The sequence below is a fragment of the Protopterus annectens genome, chromosome 3.part0 (assembly GCF_019279795.1).
Source record: "Protopterus annectens isolate FY-2018-M chromosome 3.part0, PAN1.0, whole genome shotgun sequence".
Taxonomy (NCBI): Eukaryota; Metazoa; Chordata; order Ceratodontiformes; family Protopteridae; genus Protopterus; species Protopterus annectens.
Genome location: NC_056731.1, coordinates 215,206,997 through 215,231,453, shown reverse-complemented (window position 1 = coordinate 215,231,453; position 24,457 = coordinate 215,206,997). Strand labels below are relative to the sequence as shown.

Below are 24,457 nucleotides of genomic sequence, written 5' to 3'. Positions count from 1 at the left end.
TACTGTCTGTTTATTTTACTGTGGAGCTTTTCTCCCCGGGCCTCCGCTGAAAATGGACCACGTCCAGTCGGACACTCCTGGTCAACAAATTTAAATAAATAAATAAATAAATAAATAAAAAATAAATAAATAAAATAAATGTATGATTGCCTATGTCATATGTGATAATTTAATAAAAATGTTTCTTGTTAAATAAAGAAAACCTTGAAGCACTCTCATTGTTAAATTTATACCGATATAATGATTTCTCTTTTGTCCATTTCTTAACGGATGGGTTAACAGAACGATCTGGGATCTGACTTCTGCTACTCTCAGATCCAGTGCTCATACTCCTCCCTGTACCCATAACCCCTGCACTGAGAGAGAGAGAAAGATATCTCAGATCTTATTTGCCAGTTGATTGCAACAGACCTGGTCTTCTTGCTTATGCTGGTGGGTTAGATAAGTGCCAAGTCTCTGCTTCCTTGTTCGAAGTTTATCTCCAGTATTTTCATCTTTACTTACCTCAAAAAAAGTATAAATATGATAGTCAAAGTTGAATATTTCATTAAGGAAAGTATAGCTAATAGTTTTGTGGATTTTAGTGTGTATGTGTGTCTGTGTGTTTGTGTGTGTTAGTGTGTATCTTTGGATTCACTTTATATCCTCGAAATACTGAAATATCGAAATTCAGTATTTCGAAGCTATGAAGTCGAATTTTTGAAACCACGAAAACTCAGAACCGCAAAATTCAAAATCTCGCACACTGGAGACTTTGAATTTAGCGCTTCTACTGCACACACACACACACACACACACACACACACACCACACACAAACACAAGCTACCTACTACATAAAAGCAGGGTGGCAAGCCCCCTTGCACCCCCCCATGTGGGGGGCTGCGCCACCCACACCCCCCTACTTAAATATTCTCACTCTGTGGTCGCACTACACACAAACATACGCAAAACACCACCACACAAGCTACATTCTCCTCTCACACACACATCACAGCAACAAAACACACTGACACACACCACAGCCCCTACCCAAAACCCTTACACACACACACACACACACACACACACACACACACACACACACACACACACACACACACACACACATACACTTACCTGAATCCATATCCACAGCTAAACCTCAGAAGCACAAAATTAAAAACCGCCAGTATTCAAGGTTTTGAATTTCGCACTTTTGAGCTTTCGCTGTTCTCAGGATTCCACTTTATGGGCTCGAAATACTGAATTTCGATATTTCAGTATTTCAAGCTTTTAAAGTGAATACTTATCTTTAGTATCAATAAGTTTCTAGCTAATGTTTGCTGATTTTATTTCTATTAATAGTTTAGCATTATTAGCGTTATGAAACCTGTGGCTTGCAGGCCACAAGATACCAAATTCAGATGCACATGGCAAGTGCGTCTCTTGTTTGGGAGCTGCCCACTTGGATGATGATTGGCATTTGTGTGACTTTTGAACATAAAGCATGAGCCTATGAACCTATTAGTAGAGAGGAGAAACAAACTGGTAATTAAATGGCTCCTCCCTACCTCTGTGGTAAAAGATCCTCCTGCTCAAAAGGCTTCATCATCTTCTACTTTTTTTTTTCTCCTTTGGTGAGGAAATTGGCTTCCAGGGCTGAAAAGAGTCATGAGAAAGCCAAGGAAAAAGAAAAAAAAACACAAATAACCAAAAAGAGGTCCCTGGATCCCCTCCCCTTTAGCTACAGCTAAAAGATTTCAATGCCATAAGATCCGACATTCACTTTGGAGCTGATTCTCATTAGCTCTGGTATACCTCCACTACTGGAGCCATATTTTTTTTCAGAACCAATACTGTCTTAGGTCCTAGCTGAGATCCCCCTTTTTCAGGAGAGGCCTCTTCATTGGATCTCTAGACCTTATTCTACTACTTTCTCACTCTCCTCTGTTTGGTTCTCCTGCAGTCTTTCAGATACTGACATGGATAGAATGATGAAGAAGTTGCTTAGGATGCAAATACAGCTGGGGGTTCTCCAGCTCTGACACCTGGCAGGGCCAGAGGAATGTTTCTTTCCCTCATTAGATTATTGCTCCTTCCCTGAGCCGTCCTTTGTAGTCAGGGCTTTTGGATCCAAGTGCTATTCTGGGTATGTCTGCATCATATCTAAAGACATGAGCTTCATCATTATCTCTGATCTGGTTGGCTCTGAGTGGCTCAGACCCTGACAGATCTTGGAGTTGAGGTGTCATCACTGGACTCGGGAGAGCAAGCTTGACTCTGAGATTCTTGTAAACAATCCCTTTCCGTTAGAGCTGAACAATTTGGCTAAGACATCAGCTTCAGAGCCAAACTATGCAGGACTTGGAGACAAATCCTATTTTAGGGCTTTATCACATATGGGAAGGGTCTCTTGTTCTATTTCTGGCTTTGCTGTTGAAGCTTTCAAGAGAGTGCTTTCTCATTCTAGGGAGCAGACTTCCCTTCCTTACAGGATTTCCCAGAGGCCTGATCCTTCTCTCTCTATCCCTTTGGGACAGTCATTTTCCAAATTTCTTGAATCTGTCCACAGGGAAGACAACCAACCAGTTTTTGAGAATTCACCAAAGCATCCCCCTGGTGAGGCACATCATATGCATAGTGCAAAAGCAGACAAATTGACTTCCCACAGGAGTTGTTAACTGATGATACTGACTTTGATAAGGGGTACCCCATATCCCCCCTTGAGGAAGTGTCATTCAGCAAAATATTAGAACTACTCAGACAGAAGGGGGGATCCTTTGTACCTCCTTCCCAAGAGGAGTCAGTATTTCTTCAGGCTTTTGGGGCTGGCCCATCTGCTTCTCAGGTGGTTCCCTCTCTGACATGCTAGTACATTTAATCTCTAAAATGGGCATAGAAGGAACCAGACAAATTCCTGGTATCACCAAAAGACAGTCTTTATTGGAGCAAATGCTCAGCAGTTGATTCCATGGTGGTGGCATGGTGGTATAACACCTAGCGCGGTGGGTATTTTGCCCTTATCCCCCAGGAGGGAGAGCCATTGAGGGATGCTGTGGTCCACACTTGGCCCCTCTCACCCGGTCTCCTGTACACATTTCCTCTTACTCTTCAGAAGGGTCCCCATGGTCCTCCTCTGAGGATGTCTCTTTTGCAGACATCCTTGAAATACTAAGGCAGAGGGGTGACTGGCAGTCCCTTATCCCTACTGAGGATGAGTTGGTGCTCCTGGAGGCCTTTGGGTCTCAGCCCTCCACCTCCTGGGTTACTCTGCCTTTCAATGAATTACTCTTCTCATAAAATTTCTTTAGAAAGCATTGGCAAGAAAGGCTACAGTGATCCTCTTTGCTCCTTTTTTGGCCCATTAGTTATGGTTCACTTTCCTCTGGTCTCATCTGCTTCACCTGATCTTCTCTCTCACCTGTCCCAGTTGCCTTACCCAGACATCTATACCTTCAAACTAAGCACATGGTTTCTGCAGTTCCAATGATGGCTAGATAGTCCAGGATTTTGTCCCAAGTTATTTACCTTTTGATCTCTTTGCAACTGCCCTCTACCTCTTACACATGGGTTCAGAGCCGATCCATTGGCTCTGAGTCGGCTGCTTTCCAAGCTCTAGATCTCTTAGAAGCTCGAGACACAGTCCCTATCCCATGATGCTCTGCTGCCAAACCCCAGCTCTAGTTTGCCGCTGCAACGGATCACACGATCTTCAGAAGAAGCTTGGGCCAGTATCCTTTTTATTATATATTTGGATATTTAGACTTATAATAACTATCAGGGATCTGATACTTAGTGAGGCTTCACATATTCCTTCTTTTTTGTGGTTTAGAGTAGGTATCTAAGCTGGTATTTTGTTTTTTAGTTCGGAGCGGTTTGCTCCTAGGCCTTTAGCCTTCTTGATTTACTGTACTTGACAGGGCTCTGTCAAATTTAATACCCTATCCCCTTATATTCTGTATTGAGCATTTGTTATTTTCTATAGTTATTGGAGTTTAGGGATCTGAACTTCTAAGCTGTTTTTGTGGTGTTATTACGACTGATTGGACAATTTTTCATAATGTCAGAGAAGCAAAAATCTGGGTTTAAAAAGTGTGACTGTGAACAAAAAATGTCCATCACGGATAATCATAGTTCTTGTGTTTATTGTTTGGGCCCACTACATTTACAGGAGGATTGCTCTGTCTGCCATTCCTTCAGTGGCAGGGTGTTATTAGAGAGGAGAAGGAAATTGGTAGATAGAAGACTGTTGAAATCGGACTTCCAGGATGTATTGGATAAGACTGCCCAGACCTTCAAGTCCACAAAGGGGTCGAAGTCGTCTAAGGTGTCTTCGGAGCACAAGTCTTCGGCTCCGAGCACCTCTGGCAAGACTCGGTCATCGGCTCCACAGCCTTTGGAGCCGTGCACCGAGATCTTACCTCAGAGCCAAGTCATTGTGTTGGAACCGGTGTCGGAGGTTTCGAAGTCTCCGATCCTTAAGTCAGTGGTTTCTTCAGCTCCTTTGACCCATTCTTTCTGTGCCTTTTCTGACATCGATGTGGAGCGAGTGGTATAGAGACTTTTGGAGAACCCAGCCCTGGCCAAATTGCTTGCAGCTTCACCCCAGTTGGCTTCGAAGCCTACGGCACTTCGGTTCTGACTCTCCCTCTTGGGGCTTCAGCCCAGATGAGCTCGGTTCTGTCCTCCGGTTCAGAGCCCATGGTCTCGGCTCCTGGGAGGCTGCCGTCTTCTTCTGAACTGGTGGACTCCTCGGATCGGGAAACCGGTGCCTTCGATACCATGAGGAAGGTCATGTCTGCTAAGACCCTCACTTCTTCAGTTCCTTCCTCTTCCTCCCCTAAAGGGCTGCACTCTATCTCTACACCACAGGTTCCCACTAAGCGCCGAGAACCAGAGCCTCAGGTATCCCCATTGGGTGACCCCTGCTTGAATGAGACTTCACCAGGTGCCCCCACTGATGAAGTCCCCAGGAAAAGACTGTGTAAGAGGAGGCATTTAGGTTCCCCCCAGGAATCCTTAACATCAAATACCAACTTGGAGGAATCAGAAGGGTCCCCATGGTCCTCCTCTGAGGATGTCTCTTTTGCAGACATCCTTGAAATACTAAGGCAGAGGGGTGACTGGCAGTCCCTTATCCCTACTGAGGATGAGTTGGTGCTCCTGGAGGCCTTTGGGTCTCAGCCCTCCACCTCCTGGGTTACTCCGCCTTTTGATGAATTAAATGGACTTGATCGCTTGAAAGGCGTGGGAGTCTCCTGATTCTATGGAACCAGTCCCTCACAGGCCCAACAAATTTATCACCTGCCCTCAGGATAAGTCCTTTCTCAGAAAAGGGGTTCCAGTTGATGCCATGGTGGTGGCAGCGGCCACCAAGAAAGATATGTCAGACACCTTTTCCTCTGTCCATCCTCCTAATAGAGATTCCAGGACGATGGACAGATATGGGAAACGCATCTTTAGTTCTGCGGCATTTGCAATGAGATCGCTTAACTATTTAACCCATTTTACCCGTCTTCAACGAGATCTCCTAAAAGAGCTTGGAGATACTCTACAGGGCAACACAGGTGATGCTGTCTCCCAGAAAGTGACGGCACAGCTTAACACCCTTAATTCCATTGTAAACTTGTCCATGAGGCTCATTTCTTATGCAGCTGAGGGATCGAGCCGGGCAGCGGGTTCAGCAATAGCTCTGTGGAGACAGTCCTAGATGCTCTTATGCTCCTTTGCGGAAGCCTTCAAATCTTCCTTTGTAAATACCCCATTTGATGGCTCTTCCTTGTTTGGGCCCAAAGTCAAGGAGACACTCACTAGGTGTGAGGAGGAAGGAAAGACTCTATCTGCCGTAGGAGTCCGTTTTTCCACCCCCACTAGACCATACCCCAAAGGGCATAGAGGTGGAAAAATGTGGTTGCGAAAGTCCCAAGGAGCTTTCCAGAACACACATAGTGAAATCCCCTCCAGGGGCAGAGGAGGGGGGTATAATGGTAGATGCCACCCAGGCGGCAGAGGGGGTCCGCAGAACCAGGGTGACAGGGAGCAGTTCCCTGGCAAACCCTATCAGCACTCCTGAGAGGAGGCCCGACCATCCTACTCTGGAGGCAGTCATGGGTCGCTTAGCTGTATACCCAGACGCCTGGCTAAGAATTATATCAGATTCATGCGTAAAAAGCATAATCACCAGAGGCTACATCATTCCCTTTTCAGAATTCCCTTCCATTCAGACAAGAATCCCAGACATTCCATCCAGTCTGCGGAGTCTAGCAGCCATAGAAATTCAGAGGCTGCTAGAAAAAAAGAGTAATCCAGCCAATCCCGGCGGACCAAATAGGATCCAGAACTTACTCCAGGTTCTTTTTAGTTCCAAAGAAAACAGGGGTCTGGAGGCCCATCTTAGACCTCAACAATCTCAACTCCTTTGTCAAAAAGTAAAAGTTCTGGATGGTCATGCTTCAGTCGATAATCCCGTTTCTCGAAACGGGCAATTGGATGTGCTCGATAGATCTCAAGGATGTGTACTACCACATAAAAATGGCCAGGCTATCCAGAGATCACTTACGTTTCTGGCTGTGGGGCCAGTCAGTACCAATTCCGAGCTCTGCCCTTTGGTCTCACCACAGCCCCCAGAGTGTTCACCAAATGCATGGCAGTTGTCACGGCTCACCTGAGATGTTTAGGATTCCGGGTGTTTCCATATCTCGATGACTGGCTCCTCACCACCACCACCAGGCATCAACTGATTCACACCAGGGATTACACTATCAGCCTGTGCTCCCAGTTGGGCATAACCTTAAATTTCGAAAAATCTGCTTTATTGCTGTTGCAGCATATTTCCTTTATAGGAGCAGATCTAGACACCACCACCGCCCTGGTCAGATTGCCTCAAGAACGAGTAATCTCTTTACGAAACCAAGTATCCATTTTGTTGCTGGAAAAGAAAGTCCCTGCATTCCAAGTTCTGAAGCTGTTAGACACCATGGCAGCGACTCTCATAGTGGTTCCTCTGGGGCGCATGCACATGAGGATACTCCACTGGTTAGTCCTCACACAGTGGTCTTATCAACAACTTCCAATGTCACACGCGATTCTGCTGACAAATACTTGCAAAAAAGACCTCCTTTGGTGGTTGAACAGCCACCAAGTTACTGTAGGTCGTCTGTTTGTACTCCCCCCTCCCACAGCCACAGTGACCATGGATGCTTCCATGATAGGGTGGGGAGGGCTGTGTCAGGGAAGAACTGTCAAAGGTACTTGGTCAGAGATGGAATCCAATTTGCACATGAATGTCTTGGAGTTGAGAGCAGTGTTCCTAGCGTTGCAACACTTTCACGACTCTCTACCTCAAGAGACGATTGCAATACAGACAGACAACATGTCAGTAGTCTGGTACATCAACAAGCAAGGGGGAACCAGATCTTATCCCTTATTCCGAGAGACCCTGAGAATTTGGCAGTGGGCTGTATCCACCCGGTGCTTCCTAATAGCAATGCACATCCCGGGGTCATCCAACGTGATAGAGGACAAATTGAGCAGAGCCATTCTGTTGCCTCACGACTGGTCCCTCAAAGAACGAGTGGCGGAAAAGATATTCCGCAAATGGGGCCAGCCTTGCTGTGACCTTTTTTCATCCCCGATGAATACCAAACGCAAAAGCTACTTTGCCCTATACTGTCCACCCAGGGATATCCCAAGGGACACACTTGTACACGATTGGCCCTTGGGTCTCCTGTATGCCTTTTCTCCATCCCCGCTGATCCCCAAATTTTTACAGAAAGCCAAAAGCCTGGGAAGAACTGTTATTCTGATAGCCCCGTTTTGGCCTTGGAAGATATGGTTCCCCTTCCTTCAACAATACCAAGTGGAAGAACCTTGGGTTCTGGACCCAGTGCCAGACCTTCTGAATCATTCGTCGGGAGTTCTTCATCCCTCTCTTGTATCCCTCAAACTGACAGCTTGGCTGCTCCACTTTGCAACCTAGCCAGGTCTCATGATCTGTCTTCAGCGGTTCAGCATATTCTGGTTTCCTCGCATAAAGTCTCCACCAGGAAACTATATAACAGTAAATGGAAATGATTTGGTCATTGGGCTTCTCAACCTGGTATTGATCCCTTTATCGCCCCTATTCATAGAATTCTGGAATTTTTTACTTCACTTTTCCATGGTGGTGCGGCATTCGCTACTATAAGGGTTCAATTGGCTGCCATATCTAACTTCCATGTGGGATGCGGAGGTTCTAACATTATGTCCCACAGATTATGTAAAGCCTTTTTGAAAGGGACTCATCACCTTCAACCCCCTATCAGACATCTGATTACTCCCTGGAATCTAAATTTGGTGCTGTCTCAACTCATGCTTCCCCCTTTTGAGCCCACATCTTCTTGTCCGTTGAAGTTCCTTTCTTGGAAGACAATTTTCTTAGTGGGCATTACTTCGGCGCGTAGAGTTTCTGAACTTCAAGGACTCTCTATTAGGCCCCCATATTTGGTCTTTCACCCCGACAGGGTGTCTCTAAGAACAAATCCATCCTTTCTCCTGAAGGTCTGTTCCGAAGCGAACTTGAACCAGTCCATTGAACTTCCCACTTTTTTCAGGCATCATGCCAGTAAATTGGAATACATGTTGCATAAGCTTGATGTTCAAAGACAATTGAGATTTTATTTGGACAGAACAAAAGATTTCCGAAAATCAGATCAACTATTTGTTTCACATGCAGACAATAAGAAGGACCTTTCGGTATCCAAAGTTACATTGTCCAAATGGCTTTCTGATTGTATAAAGTTTGCATATTCTTCATCCCATCAACCTTTAGAACGTGAAGTGAAAGCTCATTCTACCAGGGCTGTTTCTACGTCCTTAGCTCATGCAGCTCGTTTACCTTTGGACACCATTTGTGCAGCTGCTACTTGGTCCAAACCTCATACATTTATTACTCATTACAAAATGGACAGGGCTTCCTTTGGTTTCACTGTTCTCATGAATGTACTCCCGTGAGCCGCCTAGGATTAGGGTTCTTGGGACGCTACCCACATGTAAGAACAAATGGCGAGATTGAACAACTTCACATAAAGAAGTTATGTTCTTACTATAACGTTCCATGTGAGTTGTTCATCTCACCTTTGTTCTTACACCTCCTACCTTCCACCTCCATATTCTGGAAGAACGGATATGGCTGGGGGTCTGTTTGATCTTACTAGTATCCTCTTGTCAGCCAGGTTATCTTTTAACTAATTGTAAATAGTTACTTTGTTATATTGTGATGCTTAGTTGTGTTTCTTGCTGGGTTCAGCAAACTAGATCTGGGGTTTGGCAGCAGAGCATAATGGGATAGGGACTGTGTCTCGAGCTTCTAAGAGATCTAGAGCTTGGAAAGCGGCCGACTCGGAGCCGATGGATCGGCTCCGAACCCACATGTGAGAACAAAGGCAAGATGAACAACTCACATGGAATGTTATGGTAAGAACATAACTTCTTTTTTACAGCCATCCCCAATTTTCATATTGGGAAAAATCATTATGCCATCACCTCCCTTAGGCTGTTCAAAGGTTTTTTAGGAGTACCCTCCTTGTATGACCTCTGCTCAGAGATCATGCTCCCCCTGGGACATCAGTATTTTGGTACAGGCCTTAATCAGTTCTTTTAATCCTGCAGCTAAAGTTGACTTAAAATTCTTGACATAGAAACCTTTGTTTCTGGTAGCCATCAACTTTACTAGGAGAGTTTCAGAACTACATGCCCTCTCTAGTAAAGCTTATTTGCTTTTCCACAAGGACATAGTTACTCTGAGAACTAATCCATCTTTTTTCCAAAGTTGGCTTCTGAGGCAACTATTAATCAGTCTGTCAACCTTCCTGTTCTCTTTTCAAACTTCTCCAATAAAGGTGAGTATGTTACATTTGCTGGATGTATATTGACAGCTACATTTTTATTTAAAACATAGTAAGAAGACTGGAAAGACTGATCAATTATTTGTCTCCTTTTCCTCAGCCAGACTTGGAAAAGAGGATTCTAAAGTGAAGTTTCCCAATGGTTATCTGATTGTATTTCCCATGTTTACAAACTGAAATATTTATCCTTGCCCAAACCTCCTAAGACTCAGCTAGATCTGTGGATACTTCTATAGCTTTCTTTTCCTGCATTTTGCTGGATCACATTTATGCCGCTGCTGCTACCTGATCCAGTGATCATACCTTCATATCTCATTATAAATTGGATTTACAGTCAAGATGATTTACAGTCAAGATCAAGAGCCTCCTTTGGTTAAGCTTTGTTCTGGAATATCCTTCTAGGAGACCTCACAAGTACGCTAGTAGCTAGGGATGGAAGAGACCATGTCAGATGCGAAAAGTATGTACTTACTGCACCAATCTATCTGTGTTGTCTGCTTTTGTCTTTCCGCTACTTCCCTCCCTCCTTCCCTCTTTTAAAAGTTTTCTTCTTGACTTTTGGAGTGATTGTACTGGATTTCCTTGGTTTAATCATGTACTCTTCATGCTCTTGGCTTGGCAGCAATTTTATTTTTATAATATATGATTTTTGATCTTGCATATGAGGGGCAATCTCCTTTATTCTGGTATGGGGGAAAACTCAGTCTGAGGTATCTCTCTCTTAGTGCAGAGAGTAATGGGTAAGAGGAGGAAGCTGAGCACTTGATCCAAAGTTTGAGTGGCCAATGTCACATCTGATATGGCTGCAATAACCCATATTGAGGAACGACTGAAGCAGACAACACAGATCTATTGTTGTGGTAAATCCATACCTTTTATTTTTATATCTTCTAAAATTGCATTTTTTTTTGGTAAACTAATAGATATTCTAAGTTTAAAAGACCAATATGAATTACTAAGACAATCAACAGGAATCCAAACTTTAGAGTGAATAATAAAGTACCAAATCTGTTTTCTTTTCTTCTAATCAAAGACAAAACAGTCTGAAGGTTTATCCTTGGGTGGGGGATGAGGTCTAACTTCTGTAGAGGATTTGAGAATTAGATTGGACTTCCCTAAAGGATATTTGATAATTCTGAATTAAATCATAAGTAATACAACAAAAATTTAAAATCAAGCTTCCAGAGGCCACTAAGATAACACTTATGGATTGCATTAACTTCAGGGAAACTTGAATCCACATCATGTAAACTTATTATTAAATACAAATATGAAGATACCTTAATTTACTCATCCTGTTGGTCCAGAATAGACAAATCTTTGATGGGCAATGAAATGAATGATATAATCCAAACAAATCTAAGATCTATTGAATTAAAAATGTATTATAGACAGTAAATGCTTATGTGACACCAACAAAAAGACTTCTTACTTCCCACTATGCTCAATCTATTTTAATGCATGTGATTTTTTAAATGCAGATCTAAATAATATCTTCTTTGAATGCCATTTCACACAGTAACATTGGAATAAGTTAAAGCATAGATCAAATCGGCAGGATTGCAATAAGGAGCTCATTACTAGGGAATTTGCAGTCCTCTATCATACCCATATATCAATGTCACATAATGATCTTTATACAATAAAAGGTTTTTAGTATTCCAAAACGTGCATGCTAATTGGACACTCAGTTTGTGTGCCTATTGTGAAACAAGCATATTCCAATAGAAAGAAGTACTGCTGCTTAAGTCTTCTTGAGCAGCAGACTTTCTATTGGAATGTGCTCCTTATTGCCATCCAAAATATATTTTAACAGACAGACTGTTAAATATCAGAAAAAACAGGGAAGTTCTGCAAAATTGTAACAGTTGTGTAGTATGGTTATGAACAGTATGATTAGTCTTATTGCTGGCAACTATTTCTCTCAACTATCCAGAGTTTTGCAGAACGCTTCTGATTTTCCTCATTTCTTTGCCACATACCTTGTGTGTCATCAAAAAAACAAAACAAAAAGATTTTTTATTTGAAAACCCTTGTCTAACCTACTGCACTGTACTGATGTAATGTGCAAACATGCATACGTACAGTATGTGTCTTACTCATGCACAGTATATCACTACAGAGTAGAGTAAGAACACTAAAATACTGTTATACTATGATATTATTTAAGAAAAGTAAGGAATTTCTTTCCTATGTAATTTCATTGTATAATAGAGATAATCCATAACTGGGTGTGAATCCCAGGATTTACCCATGGTTAGCTTTGTTTGATCACTCGAACTTCACCCTAGTGATCAAACCACACCAGCCATAGATAAATCCTGTGATACCAAAACCCGGTCATGGATTATTGATTACATATATGCTAATTCATGTATTCATGTTGACAAAATGCCATGTTACACAAAATTGGATAGATCTAAACATTATTACCTGAGATGGATGTAAGTTGTTTACTCTCAAATATATCAAGGTGTTTAGAATCACTTCACAGAGCAAAACAAGTAATTCCTCTTTTATGGAATACTGGACAATAATGTTGGAGCTACAGAAATAACAAGGAAAATTTATAATTATAAACACTATCCTTACCACATAAATATGTATATGGTAAATTTTCATGTCCTTAGATTATTATACATTAGAATATCATATTTAAATAATTTAATACATTTCACCCTCTTTCTTAAAAACCTGTTATCCCATTCCTTGCTCAAGGCATGCAGCTTATTTGTAAATATTTGCATTATAGTTGTACTTTGAATGATATTTTCATGTCACAGCTGTTTTTCATTTTACTGTTGATGTTTTTTATTGTTATAACTTTGCTGTGGTTTTAGTGTTTGTTTTTCTTTTTCTTATAACTGAATACTCAAAAAGAGATTTGAGAAGGAAAAAAGGAATACTTGAGTAGTCACTCATCTTGTTAGTTATGTATTTCATATAGTCCAGACCTTTTGGTGTCTCTGGCACTCCATTAACACAAGTATTTTTCTGCCTAACTTTATCTTTGCGCTCAAGCAGCCATGCCTGTAAATCTGCCAACTTCAGTACTGAAATTTCTAAATGTGTTTGTTTTTCATTTGCAACATTAAAATCCCATCTGTCTGGTCATTAAGTAAATCATTATTCTTAGCATCAAGAGAGTCAAAAATATATACACTGATAACTTTCTATGTAACTACCATATCATACTAACTAGTGGCATTTACCAAAGGCATATCAGCCACCACTACTACTGTTATAGTCAACCAAAATGGCATACTCATTATAATGACTTTAGTTGAGAGCCTTCAGGGAGGTTTTGATTTTATCAACTGGCCATTTGAAACTTCACACCCTAACTAAATGTATAAAACTTTTAGATCTAAGAAAGACAAGAAGAAAGGAGCCACTTTTGAGATTTTAAGTATTTTTCCTCTGTTTATTTGCTACGTTTTTCTGCATAGCCGCCTATTTTGAGCATTTTCTGGCTTGTAAATTTGATTTCTGCATTAGTAACTGTATTTAGAGCACAACCTAGAGCTGTTTACTGAATTTCCTGTATGCACTTATTTTTAAAATCGTTTTTTTTCTCAAAACTTGTATTTTATCTGTCTTTGGCCTAGCACTCTTGTGTGGGGTCATTTACTGCACTGTTATAACTTGTTAATACTTGTGAACCTCTGCTATCTCTGGAAAAACAAAAAAACAAAAAAAATCTTGCTTTTTTCTCACTTTTCTGAGATTTAAAAAAGTTCAGTTACAGGCTTGCTGTTCTTGAACTGTTTGTAAGTTTCTGTGAGGCCATTTTTTGCTTGGGCTAAAGGGAAGTCTCTCTGTTGATCAGTGGCAGTGAAAAACATTGAGCAGCCTGCCTGCCCCTGTGGGAGTGGTTACTGACTTGAAACTGTAGTTTTATTGGCCATTTTGGGTCAATTCCAAAACTCCTTCATCTTCCTCTCTTAAAACCCTCTTTTGTGCGGTTTTGCGCGTTTTTGTGCATAGCGCAACAGCGGGCAGTGCCGCCTAATTGGGTTTAAACTATTCCTGGCTCCACAAAGTCTGCTCTTCACTTTTTCCCTTAGAACTGCTCTATCTCTCAATTTAAACACCATATTCTCATTCTAAGGCCCTTCACTGGTCCAATTAAGTAATCCTACAAGTTTGCACTATTAAACCAGAAGCACTACTTACTCTTATACTCTCTATGATTACCCTGTCCTCTATTGGTCCGTCTTAAATTCAGTTTCCCTATTACTCTAGCATGTCCAAAGGTCAGTCAATGGTTTCCTCTCCAGTCCAGCTGGTGAATCTGGGAATTTTGAGGCAATGTTACAACTGTCTCATGTACACGGACAACCCTCTCCTTCTCCAAACAGGTTCAAATATATGTGAGAGATGCAACTATTTAGCCAAACTGGTGGCTGAGCTCTCTCATCTCAAAACTGGTGTAACCAGTCAGGAGGAGAAGGTAACCTCACACAACACAATTCCAGTATCACATAGTCCCACCACATCAGTGAACCAAACACATAAATACACAAAAACATACTCGGAGGCTCTAAATAAAAATCTACCTAAGCAACAGAGACCTCCAAAGCAGACATCCAAGCAAACGCTACCTCAAAACAAAACACACACAACACATAACCCACAAAGTCAGTGTGCCAAGCAGCCACAGCCCTTAAGGCTGAATAACACACCTGATACTCTTGTTATAGGTGACTCTATTGTCAGACACACTGACGTCCCGCTCACCAGGCTGAATAAAGAGAAGGTCACGGTGAGCTGCCTGTCGGGTGCTAGGATCCGACACATAATGCAAGCACTCAGGTCACTCCAAAGCAAATACAAATATGATTCAGTCATTGTACATGCTGGTGTGAATGACCTGAGATGTACCTCTCTGGACTACATGAAAAGAGACATAGAGGAGCTCTCTGATCATGTAGCCCAGGCTGGTATGACCCTGACCTTGAGCAGCATCTTACCCTCACCTAGAATGATGCCACAGTACAAAGACAAAATGATCGATTTTAACAATTGGCTAAAATTTTGGTGTCATTCAAAGGGGATCCAGTGTCTGTCAGCCTGGGATGACATGCTCGACAAGCCACGTTGCTTCGCTAGAGACGGCTTGCACCTGTCACCACTGGGCTTTCGGATATTGGCAAAGGCTCTTGCCACCCCCATAGTGCCTTTTTTAGGCAAGGCTCAAAAGTCAAACCCACCCCTATAGACAGCACAAGGAACACGAAACTAAAGGTAATGCTGCTAAACGCCAGAAGTCTTAACCTCAAGATGCACGCACTTGAAGCTCTCCTCAGTATGGAGAACATCGATATCTGTGCAGTGACAGAAACCTGGTTCAAGGCTCCAGAGAGCACCCCAGCACTACCAGGCTATACCTCATATCATACTTTTCGGCCCCAAAACCCGGACCGAACCACAAAAGGAGGGGGAGTTTCCATATTTATCAAGGATATCCACACCTCCAGGTTAGTGGCATTGCACAAAGTATCGGAGACCATCCATGTGCAACTAACAGTGGGCAAGACTGCTTTTCAGTTTATAGCATCCTACAGACCACCCTCTCAAAGTCAGGAATCCCACTCAGCTTTCCTGAAAACATTGGAGAACATGAAGATCTCTCCGAACACTATTACATTGGGCGACTTCAACTACCCATACATTGACTGGGAGCACTACTCAAGCCCCAGCACCTTAGCCCAAAGATTCCTGGAAATTATAAACTCAAATGCTATGGAGCAACTAGTCACCACTCCCACAAGAGGGGACAACATACTAGACCTGATCATTACCAACATGGGGACTCTGTGCCCCACACCAGAAGTATATCCCTCATTGGTAAGATCAGACCATAAATTAATTTCACTGGATGTCCACATCCCGACCCCACCCCCAGCCCAGAAAACCACAGTGAAAAACTTCTCAAAAGCGAACTTCTCACTTCTCAAAACCGAAGTGGAATCCTTCAAGGCCCCAGGACCAGTGGAAACTACGGCCCATACTGCATAATCCTATATAAATGCATTCTACGGACATCTCCAGGAATGCATGGATCATGCTATCCCAAACAAAACCAAGACCCAATCATCCAATGGCAGGCGTCCGGTCTGGTGGACCCCTGCCATAAATAAACTGTACAACAGAAGGAGGAAGCTACTACATGATAGAGCAAAATCCCTGATAGGGAAGGCATCTCTGATCAGTACTAGCAAAAAATTACGATCCCTCATAAAATCCTCCAAGGCCAGCTTTGAGAGAAAAATTGCACAGGACACCGAAAAATTGCACAGGACACCAAAGACAATCATAAGGCTTTTTTCAGTTATGTTAGAAACCTGGGATGCAACTCCCAGACTTGTTCTGAGTTGATTCTAAACAACAAAAAATACACTGAACCCACAGACATCGCTAATATCCTGGCAGACAGGTTCAGTGCAAACTTCTCCACCCCCTCCCCCCCAAAAGAGCAAGTATCTATCCCGGCAGAGGTCTGCCTCCCAAACATCTCAGATGCTCAGGTGAAGGCTGCACTCTCCAAAGCAAAAAACACTACTTCCATGGGACCAGATGGCATCCCAGGTTGCGTCCTACATGAACTCCAAGAGGAACTAATCCCTCAAATAAAACAGCTATACAATCTCAGCCTCACTACAGGATATGTGCCCACAGAATGGCGTACAGCAACAGTGGTCCCACTCCACAAAGGTGGAGCCTCTATGGACCCTGGAAACTATCGCCCCATAAGCCTGACTAGCTTAGTCTGCAAGGCTATGGAGAGGATCATCATGGAGCTCATAAACAAAGACACTGGGGACCTACAGACACTAGATCCTACCCAGTTCGGCTTTGTCAAGGGCAGATCCTGCCTTTTGGACCTGGTTGACTTCTTTGAAACAGTCACTAAAGCCATAGATGAAGGGAAGGTAGTCCACACAGCCTATCTGGACCTTGCAAAGGCATTTGACACAATACCCCACTCGGGCATCATAGATAAGCTATCCATCTTAAATATAAACCCCTATGTCACAAGATGGGTCGCAAACTGGCTCAAAGACAGAACCCACAGAGTGAGAGTTGCTGGAGCCATGTCAGACTCGAAACCGGTCACAAGTGGCGTCCCACAAGGGTTCTGTCCTGGGACCACTCTTGTTCGGTATATACTTTTCCGAGGTACAGGCAAACGTGGGAGGACTATGGCTCACCAAGTTCGCAGATGACTGCAAACTGGGCACCATAATCAACTCTCCAGCTGACACAAACATCCTTCAAAAAGGTCTCACAGAGACAGATAACTGGTGCCAGCACCATGGTTTAAAGCTAAATGCCAAAAAATGTATAGTCATACCCTTTGGCAGAAACAATGTGCCCACAAATTACCACATAGGCGGAAACCCATTAAGTACAGAGAAAGTTATTAGGGACCTGGGGACCCAAGTTGATAGCAATCTCTCCTTTGAAAACCACATTGCTAAAGTGGTTAGAAAGACCTTCTACATAGCCCACCTCATCACGAAGGGTTTCACATCTAGATCAAGAGAGGTAATCGTGCCCCTTTATTCATCCCTCATCAGGCCCATCATAGAATACAATGCCCCTTTTGGGATGTACCTTACCCGACACCTGCAGCAATTAGAAAGACCCCAAAGTATCTCACCAAGAGGATCAAGGGTCTCAAACAGATGCCATATGCTGCTCGGTTAAAAAAACTCCAGCTCTACTCAGTTGCATACCACCTACTTCGAGGCGATCTATGCCTGACATACAAAGCTATGTCAAATCCAGAATTAATGGACATGCTCCACCTCAGTAAATCTAAATCCCTTAGAGCCACACGCTCGAGGGACTTGAACCTCAGCACAGAAATAAATAGAACTTGCTGGAGGGACAGGTTCATAACCCAGAGGCTCCCTTCGCTCTGGAATAGAATTCCAGTTCATGTGAGGCAGAGCACCTCACTGAATCTCTTCAAGAGGAATCTCAATAAGTGGATGGGGGATCGTAGGTTTGTCCCAGGGATTACTCCCATGTCACTATTAGACAGAGGCACAGTAAACTAAACCTTAAAAAGGGCACAGTATACTCAAATCAAGGGGTGGCGTAAGCCATACAGAATCGGGCTAGGCTTATAATTGCCCCAGGGCAGATAGCCTAGTATGAACCTATGAACAAAAAATATGTCAATAATACCAAACTATTGCACAAAAATATTTATTAATTCACAATTTAATATAGCTTCATGTGGAGTGTTTTGAGAAAATACTTCTCTGTGAGAAGCATTGTAAGATTTCCTCCTGTAGATATCCTTTTGTAATATTTAAATCTAATTTTAATGAGCTTCAGCTCCTTGTTTAAGAAGTTGTCTGTTTACATGTGAAGTACCTTACAGCATCAGTATAGTCAGTATCTTAAACAAATGATGGTATCTTTAGTTTTGTGTAGTAGTAATAATCTTGCATTGTTCTTCATGTTTAGTACTATTTTATAAATTGTTCTGCCTCCATAATGGCCTTACAGAGCTTTCTAGACTAATATGATTTTGTTTATTCAGATGAAGACTCTTTTGCTCCCAAACTATACTCTGTATTCCCACAATATGACATTTCTGTCCTTCCTTCTACATCAGGTTGGTGAGTTAACTTAGAATGGTAATGCTCTGATCTGCTGCTGTACATAAGAATTTATTAAGAGAGTATTTGTGTTTTTTTATTAGGGACTACTTTAATTTATTCTGTTTGCCATCTTTGTAATCAGTCTTGCATGGACCTTTTATTATTTTATCAGTAAAAAGTGATGTAATGTCACTATCCTGTAAGTACCATCAGTGGTGTAACAGTTAGCATGCTTGCCTTTTGTATAGAAGGGTGTACGTTCTGTTCCCACACTAGGTAGAGAAGATTCTTGACACAGTAGTGAAGCATAAGGGGCTGCATTTCTGAGTGTGTCATTCTTCAAATGAGACATTAAACTGAGGTTCCATTGGCTTGAATTGGTGGTAGCACAGGTGGCTTTAGAATCTTAAAAGAGTAGGGAAATTTCCCCAGTGGCCCGACCAAATTTATCTGAGTAGTATAAATACCACCTCAGGTCTCCACTGAAAAGAGTCTATTAGCCTAGTGGGACTAACCAGATCAACAAAGTATAAAATAAAAATGAACTTCTGTTTTGAAAGAATAAACATTTCTTTAGCTAAAATATCCTTCTCCACTTTATCCACTTATTAGTAGTCAGTAATGAGGGATTTGGGAACCCAGATTGATAGCAGACTGACTTTTGACCACCATGTTGCTTCCATTGTACAGAAAGCTTTCTACATGGCCCACCTCATAAGTAAGGGTATCACATCCAGGGACAAGGAGGTCATAACATCCCTGTATTCTTTCCTTCTAAGGCCCATTATTGAGCACAACGCCTCATGCAGCAGCTGGAGAGACCACAGAGGTTCCTCACCAAGAGAATCCAGGGCCTCAGAAATCTACCGTACACAGATAGGCTAAAAGCCCTATCCCTCTCTTCTGTTTCATACAGACTCCTCAGAGGTGACCTCTGTCTAGCGTACAAGGTGATCTCGGACTCCACCTTAATGAAACTGCTGCATATACACAAGTCAAGCTCCACTCGAGTAACTCACACACTCGGCCTCAGCCTGGTCTGTGACATCAATAAGACTTGTTGGCCAGACAGATATGTGTCCCAGAGACTCCCCCATCTATGGTATAGACTCCCTCTCCATGTCATACAGAGTACATCTTTACCCCTTTTTGAGCACAACCTGGATAACTGGATGGGAAATAGAAAATACATCCCTGGGATTCTACCCATATCCCTGCTGGACAGGGGCATCAGGTGATGATTTGCCTATGCATGGGCTAAACACTTGGCTAGGCTTATAAGGGCCTCAGGGCCAATAGCCTAGTAACTTCCTGTGACCTATAATCAGTTAGATATCTCAAGTTTCCTTATGTTAGCTTATTAATAACAAAGCTGGCTTTTCTCTTCACACTCATTTTGCATTCCAAAAGACTCAGCAGCTTTATGATCTCAGTGGAAAGGGCAAAAGGCAGAGATACAGATACATTGCAATATAGACTTTTCCTTGACCAAAAATCTTATGTGCAGTGGGTGGTAAGATGTAAGAACCAAGGATACAAATTCCTGAATAAAGTATGAGAGTTCATGCAGAGTCAACATGGTGTTACAATGATAAATCTAGTTATTTTAGTGTGTAATAAGGAGAGAACTATCCAAGTCATACTTAACAGTGTAATGAATCATTCTGTTCTTAGAAGATATGCTTTCTGATAAGAGAAGTTGGACTTATAAGTTGTTGTCCTTTAATATGAATGATATGGAATATTATTTATGTTTTTGAAACTGGATATTATTCTGTTTTCTGGATTAGGGTCTGGGAATATACTGGTGTATGCTTGGCTGTTTAGTCCTTTGATGGTTTCCTTTTGAATTAAACTGTTTAACGTAATCTTCCTTCTCCCTCAGGTGACATGTCATCTAACCAAATTGTTTGATAGCATGGCTGACCTTGCATTTAAAGATGATAAATATGGACAACTTACAAAGACAGCTATTGGAATGTACAGCAAAGAAAAAGAATACGTACCTTTCCCAGTGGCCTGTAAATGCATTGGCCAGGTAACATTTGTTGTCCTGTCCTGCTTCTCACTGAAATAGAATGAAGTTGCAAACTATTTTAATTATTATTATTATTATTATTATTATTAATATTATTAGTAGTATTATTTTTGTTATAGTTAGAGCAGATACTGCTGAATAACTGGGTGAAATATTTGAGTTGGACTAAAATGTAACTTGTTTGGCTTTTTTAAGGTGGAAAACTGGCTTACCTGTGTAGAAAAAAGCATGCGAGAGGCAGTCCGCCATTTTATAACTGAGGCTGTAGCAGCTTATGAAGAAAAACCCAGAGAACAATGGGTTTTTGACTACCCAGCTCAGACTGCACTCACTGGCTCACAGATCTGGTGGACCACAGATGTAGGAATAGCTTTTGACAGACTAGAGGAAGGATATGAAACAGCACTAAAAGACTATAACAAGAAACAGGTAAGTTTGGGAACAATTTACATTTAACCTTAATGTAAAGTCAGACTGAAGTAACACTAATGGTCTTACTGGTGTCCTACAGTTTGCATACATTTTTGTGTGGATGACAACAGGATGAGTGAACTGGAACAGTGGTTCCTACTTGATGGCTAGTGTTTTTTTCACCACCTGTATTGGCCTTGTCACCCTTACTTCTTAATCTTCATTGGTGGTATCCTTTTGATACTTTTGGCTTCATATTTAGTAGTCTTCTCTCATGTAATCCCACTGCATCCACTAACAGAATGCTTTAGCATCAGTAAATATACATATGTTTGCAGAACTACAAGTTCTAGATTCTTACGTGGGAATGGAGATGATGGAATGGTGTTCATTATTAACATCATTGCTGCAGGAATTCATAATGTAAATAAGAATCCATTGGAGGCATATCTTAGTCACGTGGTTTGATCTTTTTTTAGCAGATGGGTGTCCCTAGATGAGTGTAGATACAATTTCAACCCACAATCTTTTTAGGAGCCCTTTTAAAAAAAAGAAAGTGGCATGCATTTGACACATTTTTTTTTTTATCTCGCATCCCATGACCACCATCAGGTACCCATCCCTGCACTCAGCTAACCAATTTATTTCCATTATAGAAGTTAGAGCCAGATCCATTCATTCCCTAGTCAACGTGAAAGCCCTGTGACCTATTTGTCCCCTGCTTGACATGAAAGTCATATCAGTCCATTTTTTCAAACAGGAAGTGAGAATTAGTATTATAGTGCCACTTGACCCTTGTTCACTCTGGCCCCCACTTACAAACAACTTACCTCTCCCAATGGCAGTCAGTGGCTACCATTTACACTACTGTTCAAGGGGAGGTCTCAAACATGCATTGGTTCACAAATAATGCCTGTTTGACTTATGAGCATCACATGATCACTCAGACATATTAACTGCTCCTCCAATCCATCAACATTTGTTTGGGATTACTGCTCTGTTCATTTTAGTTATCTAAAGTTGAAGTTTTGAGCCCTTCTACTTCTGTTATTCGTTGTTCATGTCTTAGCCACATTCTTTGGCAGTGCTGAGAACAATACTTTCTGTTTTCTGTATAAATATGTATACTTACCTACACATCCATGCATACACATGTACATACGTGAGCGTGTGTTTGTGTGTGTGTGTGTGTGTGTGTGTGTGTGTGTGTGTGTGTGTGTGTGTGTGTGTGTGTGTGTACTCTGCCCACCTGTACTGCCTATCAATACATGCTAACTCTAACCTTGCCCCTGCCCCAGCACTAATTCTACACCTCACCTTAAAACACCTTCTTGTGACGCTGCCACTACACAAATTACATTCAAAAAGTTCACGCACGAAAGACAACGTGCACGGTCCCAAAAAACCAATGAAGCAACAAAATTGGACCTGCACATAGAAGATTGCACAGTATTTTATTTACAAACATAAAATCTAAATGTAATGGTTGTAAGCCATTACAAAAACCAAAAGCAAACCGGTTTCGGCTTGAAACAGCCTTTATCAATGCTACCAAAAATTTTTTAGTTGAAAAAAGTCTCCGCCATATCCACCTGTGTTATATATATAGTCCAACCCTTAAAGGGACATACACTCCATATCACCAAATACATGACATAATAAGATGGCATATATCTAGAAAATTATATGAAATAACTGCTGTATGTGAAACAATCATAATATAAAATATAACAACCACTGAAATGGATTCTCTACTAGGTAATTGTTTGTATTATATCCAAAAGATGTATATAAATAAAAATGCAACTGATACTTGCTGAATGCTTGTGAATATAAAGGATGTATAAAATAAATGTATTACAATTCACTCACTTCCAAGATGCAGAAAAATATACAAAGAAATGGCAAAAAATATATAAAAAATAAAATGAACTGTGTCATGTGCTACATTATTCTGATTCATTTAATCCAGGAATGAACAGGCCACCCAATTTGATAATCCACATGTTCTCCATATGGTTAAGGTTCCTGTGCCAACCTGCTTTAAAATTTCTGTGTAATGTTATCCTATCAATAATAATAAATTTAAATACAGCAGATGGGTGATCAATGACATGTTTGTACAATGCATTAGTTAGACGTTTATTCCTAATAGCACTCATGTGCTCCCCTATTCTAAATTTAACAGGCCTAGAAGTCTGGCTAATATAAAAGGCCGAGCAAGTGCACGTTGCTAAATAGACCACCCAGTCTGAACTGCAGTTAGCAAAAATTCTGATGTTGAATACTTGGGAAGTATTCTTGCTTGTAAACTCAATTGTTTTGGAAAGATGTTGGCAAGCAGTACAATGGCCACATGGGAAACAGCCCACTAGTGTGTCCCCAAATAAAGTAGTTTGATGTGGAATATTGGTAATGTATCTCTTGTAGTGGGTAAGGTGTGAATTAATGTTACGTCCCTTGCGATAAGAAAATGAACATTGTTTGGGTAAGATGTTATTCAAAAAATCATGTGATAACAAAATGTCCCAGTGTTGGTTGATAATATCTCTAAACTTATCAGTGTTGGTCCCATAGGTGGTTACTAACCTCAAGGATTGGTCAAAAACCTGTTCAGAAGATGCCCTATCTTTTGATTTATATTTTAATAAATCTGTATGTGTCAACTTATTGGTTTCATCCATAATATGAGAAAGATTGTGTTGATCGTAACCACGATTGATGAATCTTTGTGACAAATCAAGACGGCAAGTAGCATAGTCTTGGTCAGAGGAACAAATGCGTCTGATCCGCATGAACTGAGATTTTGGGATATTACGGATGATGAGAACTATTAGCATGTAATAGTGTATTATATTCAGGAAATTTGCGATGAACCGAAGTAGCTAAAGTGTTGTCTGAAAGTCTGGTGACTACTACGTCTAAAAAGACGATCTTGTCATACTCTATGTTGGCAGTAAATTTAATACCAAAAGAGTTGTTATTCAAATATGTTACGAACTCAGACAACTGGTCCAATTCTCCACGCCACACCATCCAACAGTCATCTAGATATCTACGCCAGATATCTAGATCCTGAATATGTATGTTATGCTGGACATCATATATGACTGTTGCTTCATAATATCCCATAAAAAGATCTGCATATATGGGAGCAAATGATGCCCCCATAGCCGTGCCCATGATTTGCCAATATGCTTTCCCTTTAAAGTAGAAGATGTTTTTGCGTAACACAATTTCTGTCAATTTTATCAAGAAGTTATTGAAGCCTGTGGAGTATAAGTCTGATTTGTATAGCCAATATGAAACAGCAAGAATCCCCACATCATGAGGAATACTGGTGTATAGGGATGCCACATCCAATGTACAGAGCCACCAATTCGGTTCCAGTTGGGAATCTTCAATGATATTAAGAAATTCCGTAGTATGTTTTATACGAGATCTGATAAGTTTCAATAATGGTTGTAAATGATATGTAAGAAAGGCTGACAAAGGCTCCGTTAGAGACCCTCTACCTGACAC

At 41.5% G+C, this 24,457-nt stretch overlaps 1 protein-coding gene across 1 annotated transcript in view; it reads left to right on the top strand.

The window, feature by feature from the left end:
• The window catches only part of DNAH11 (dynein axonemal heavy chain 11), a 4,606,558-nt gene that overhangs the window by 1,373,894 nt on the left and 3,208,207 nt on the right, over window positions 1-24,457 (top strand). The window contains exons 29-30 of the mRNA XM_044065542.1: window positions 20,372-20,524; window positions 20,720-20,953. Coding sequence (XP_043921477.1) covers window positions 20,372-20,524; window positions 20,720-20,953 — 387 coding nt within the window. The remainder of the gene's footprint in view (window positions 1-20,371; window positions 20,525-20,719; window positions 20,954-24,457) is intronic.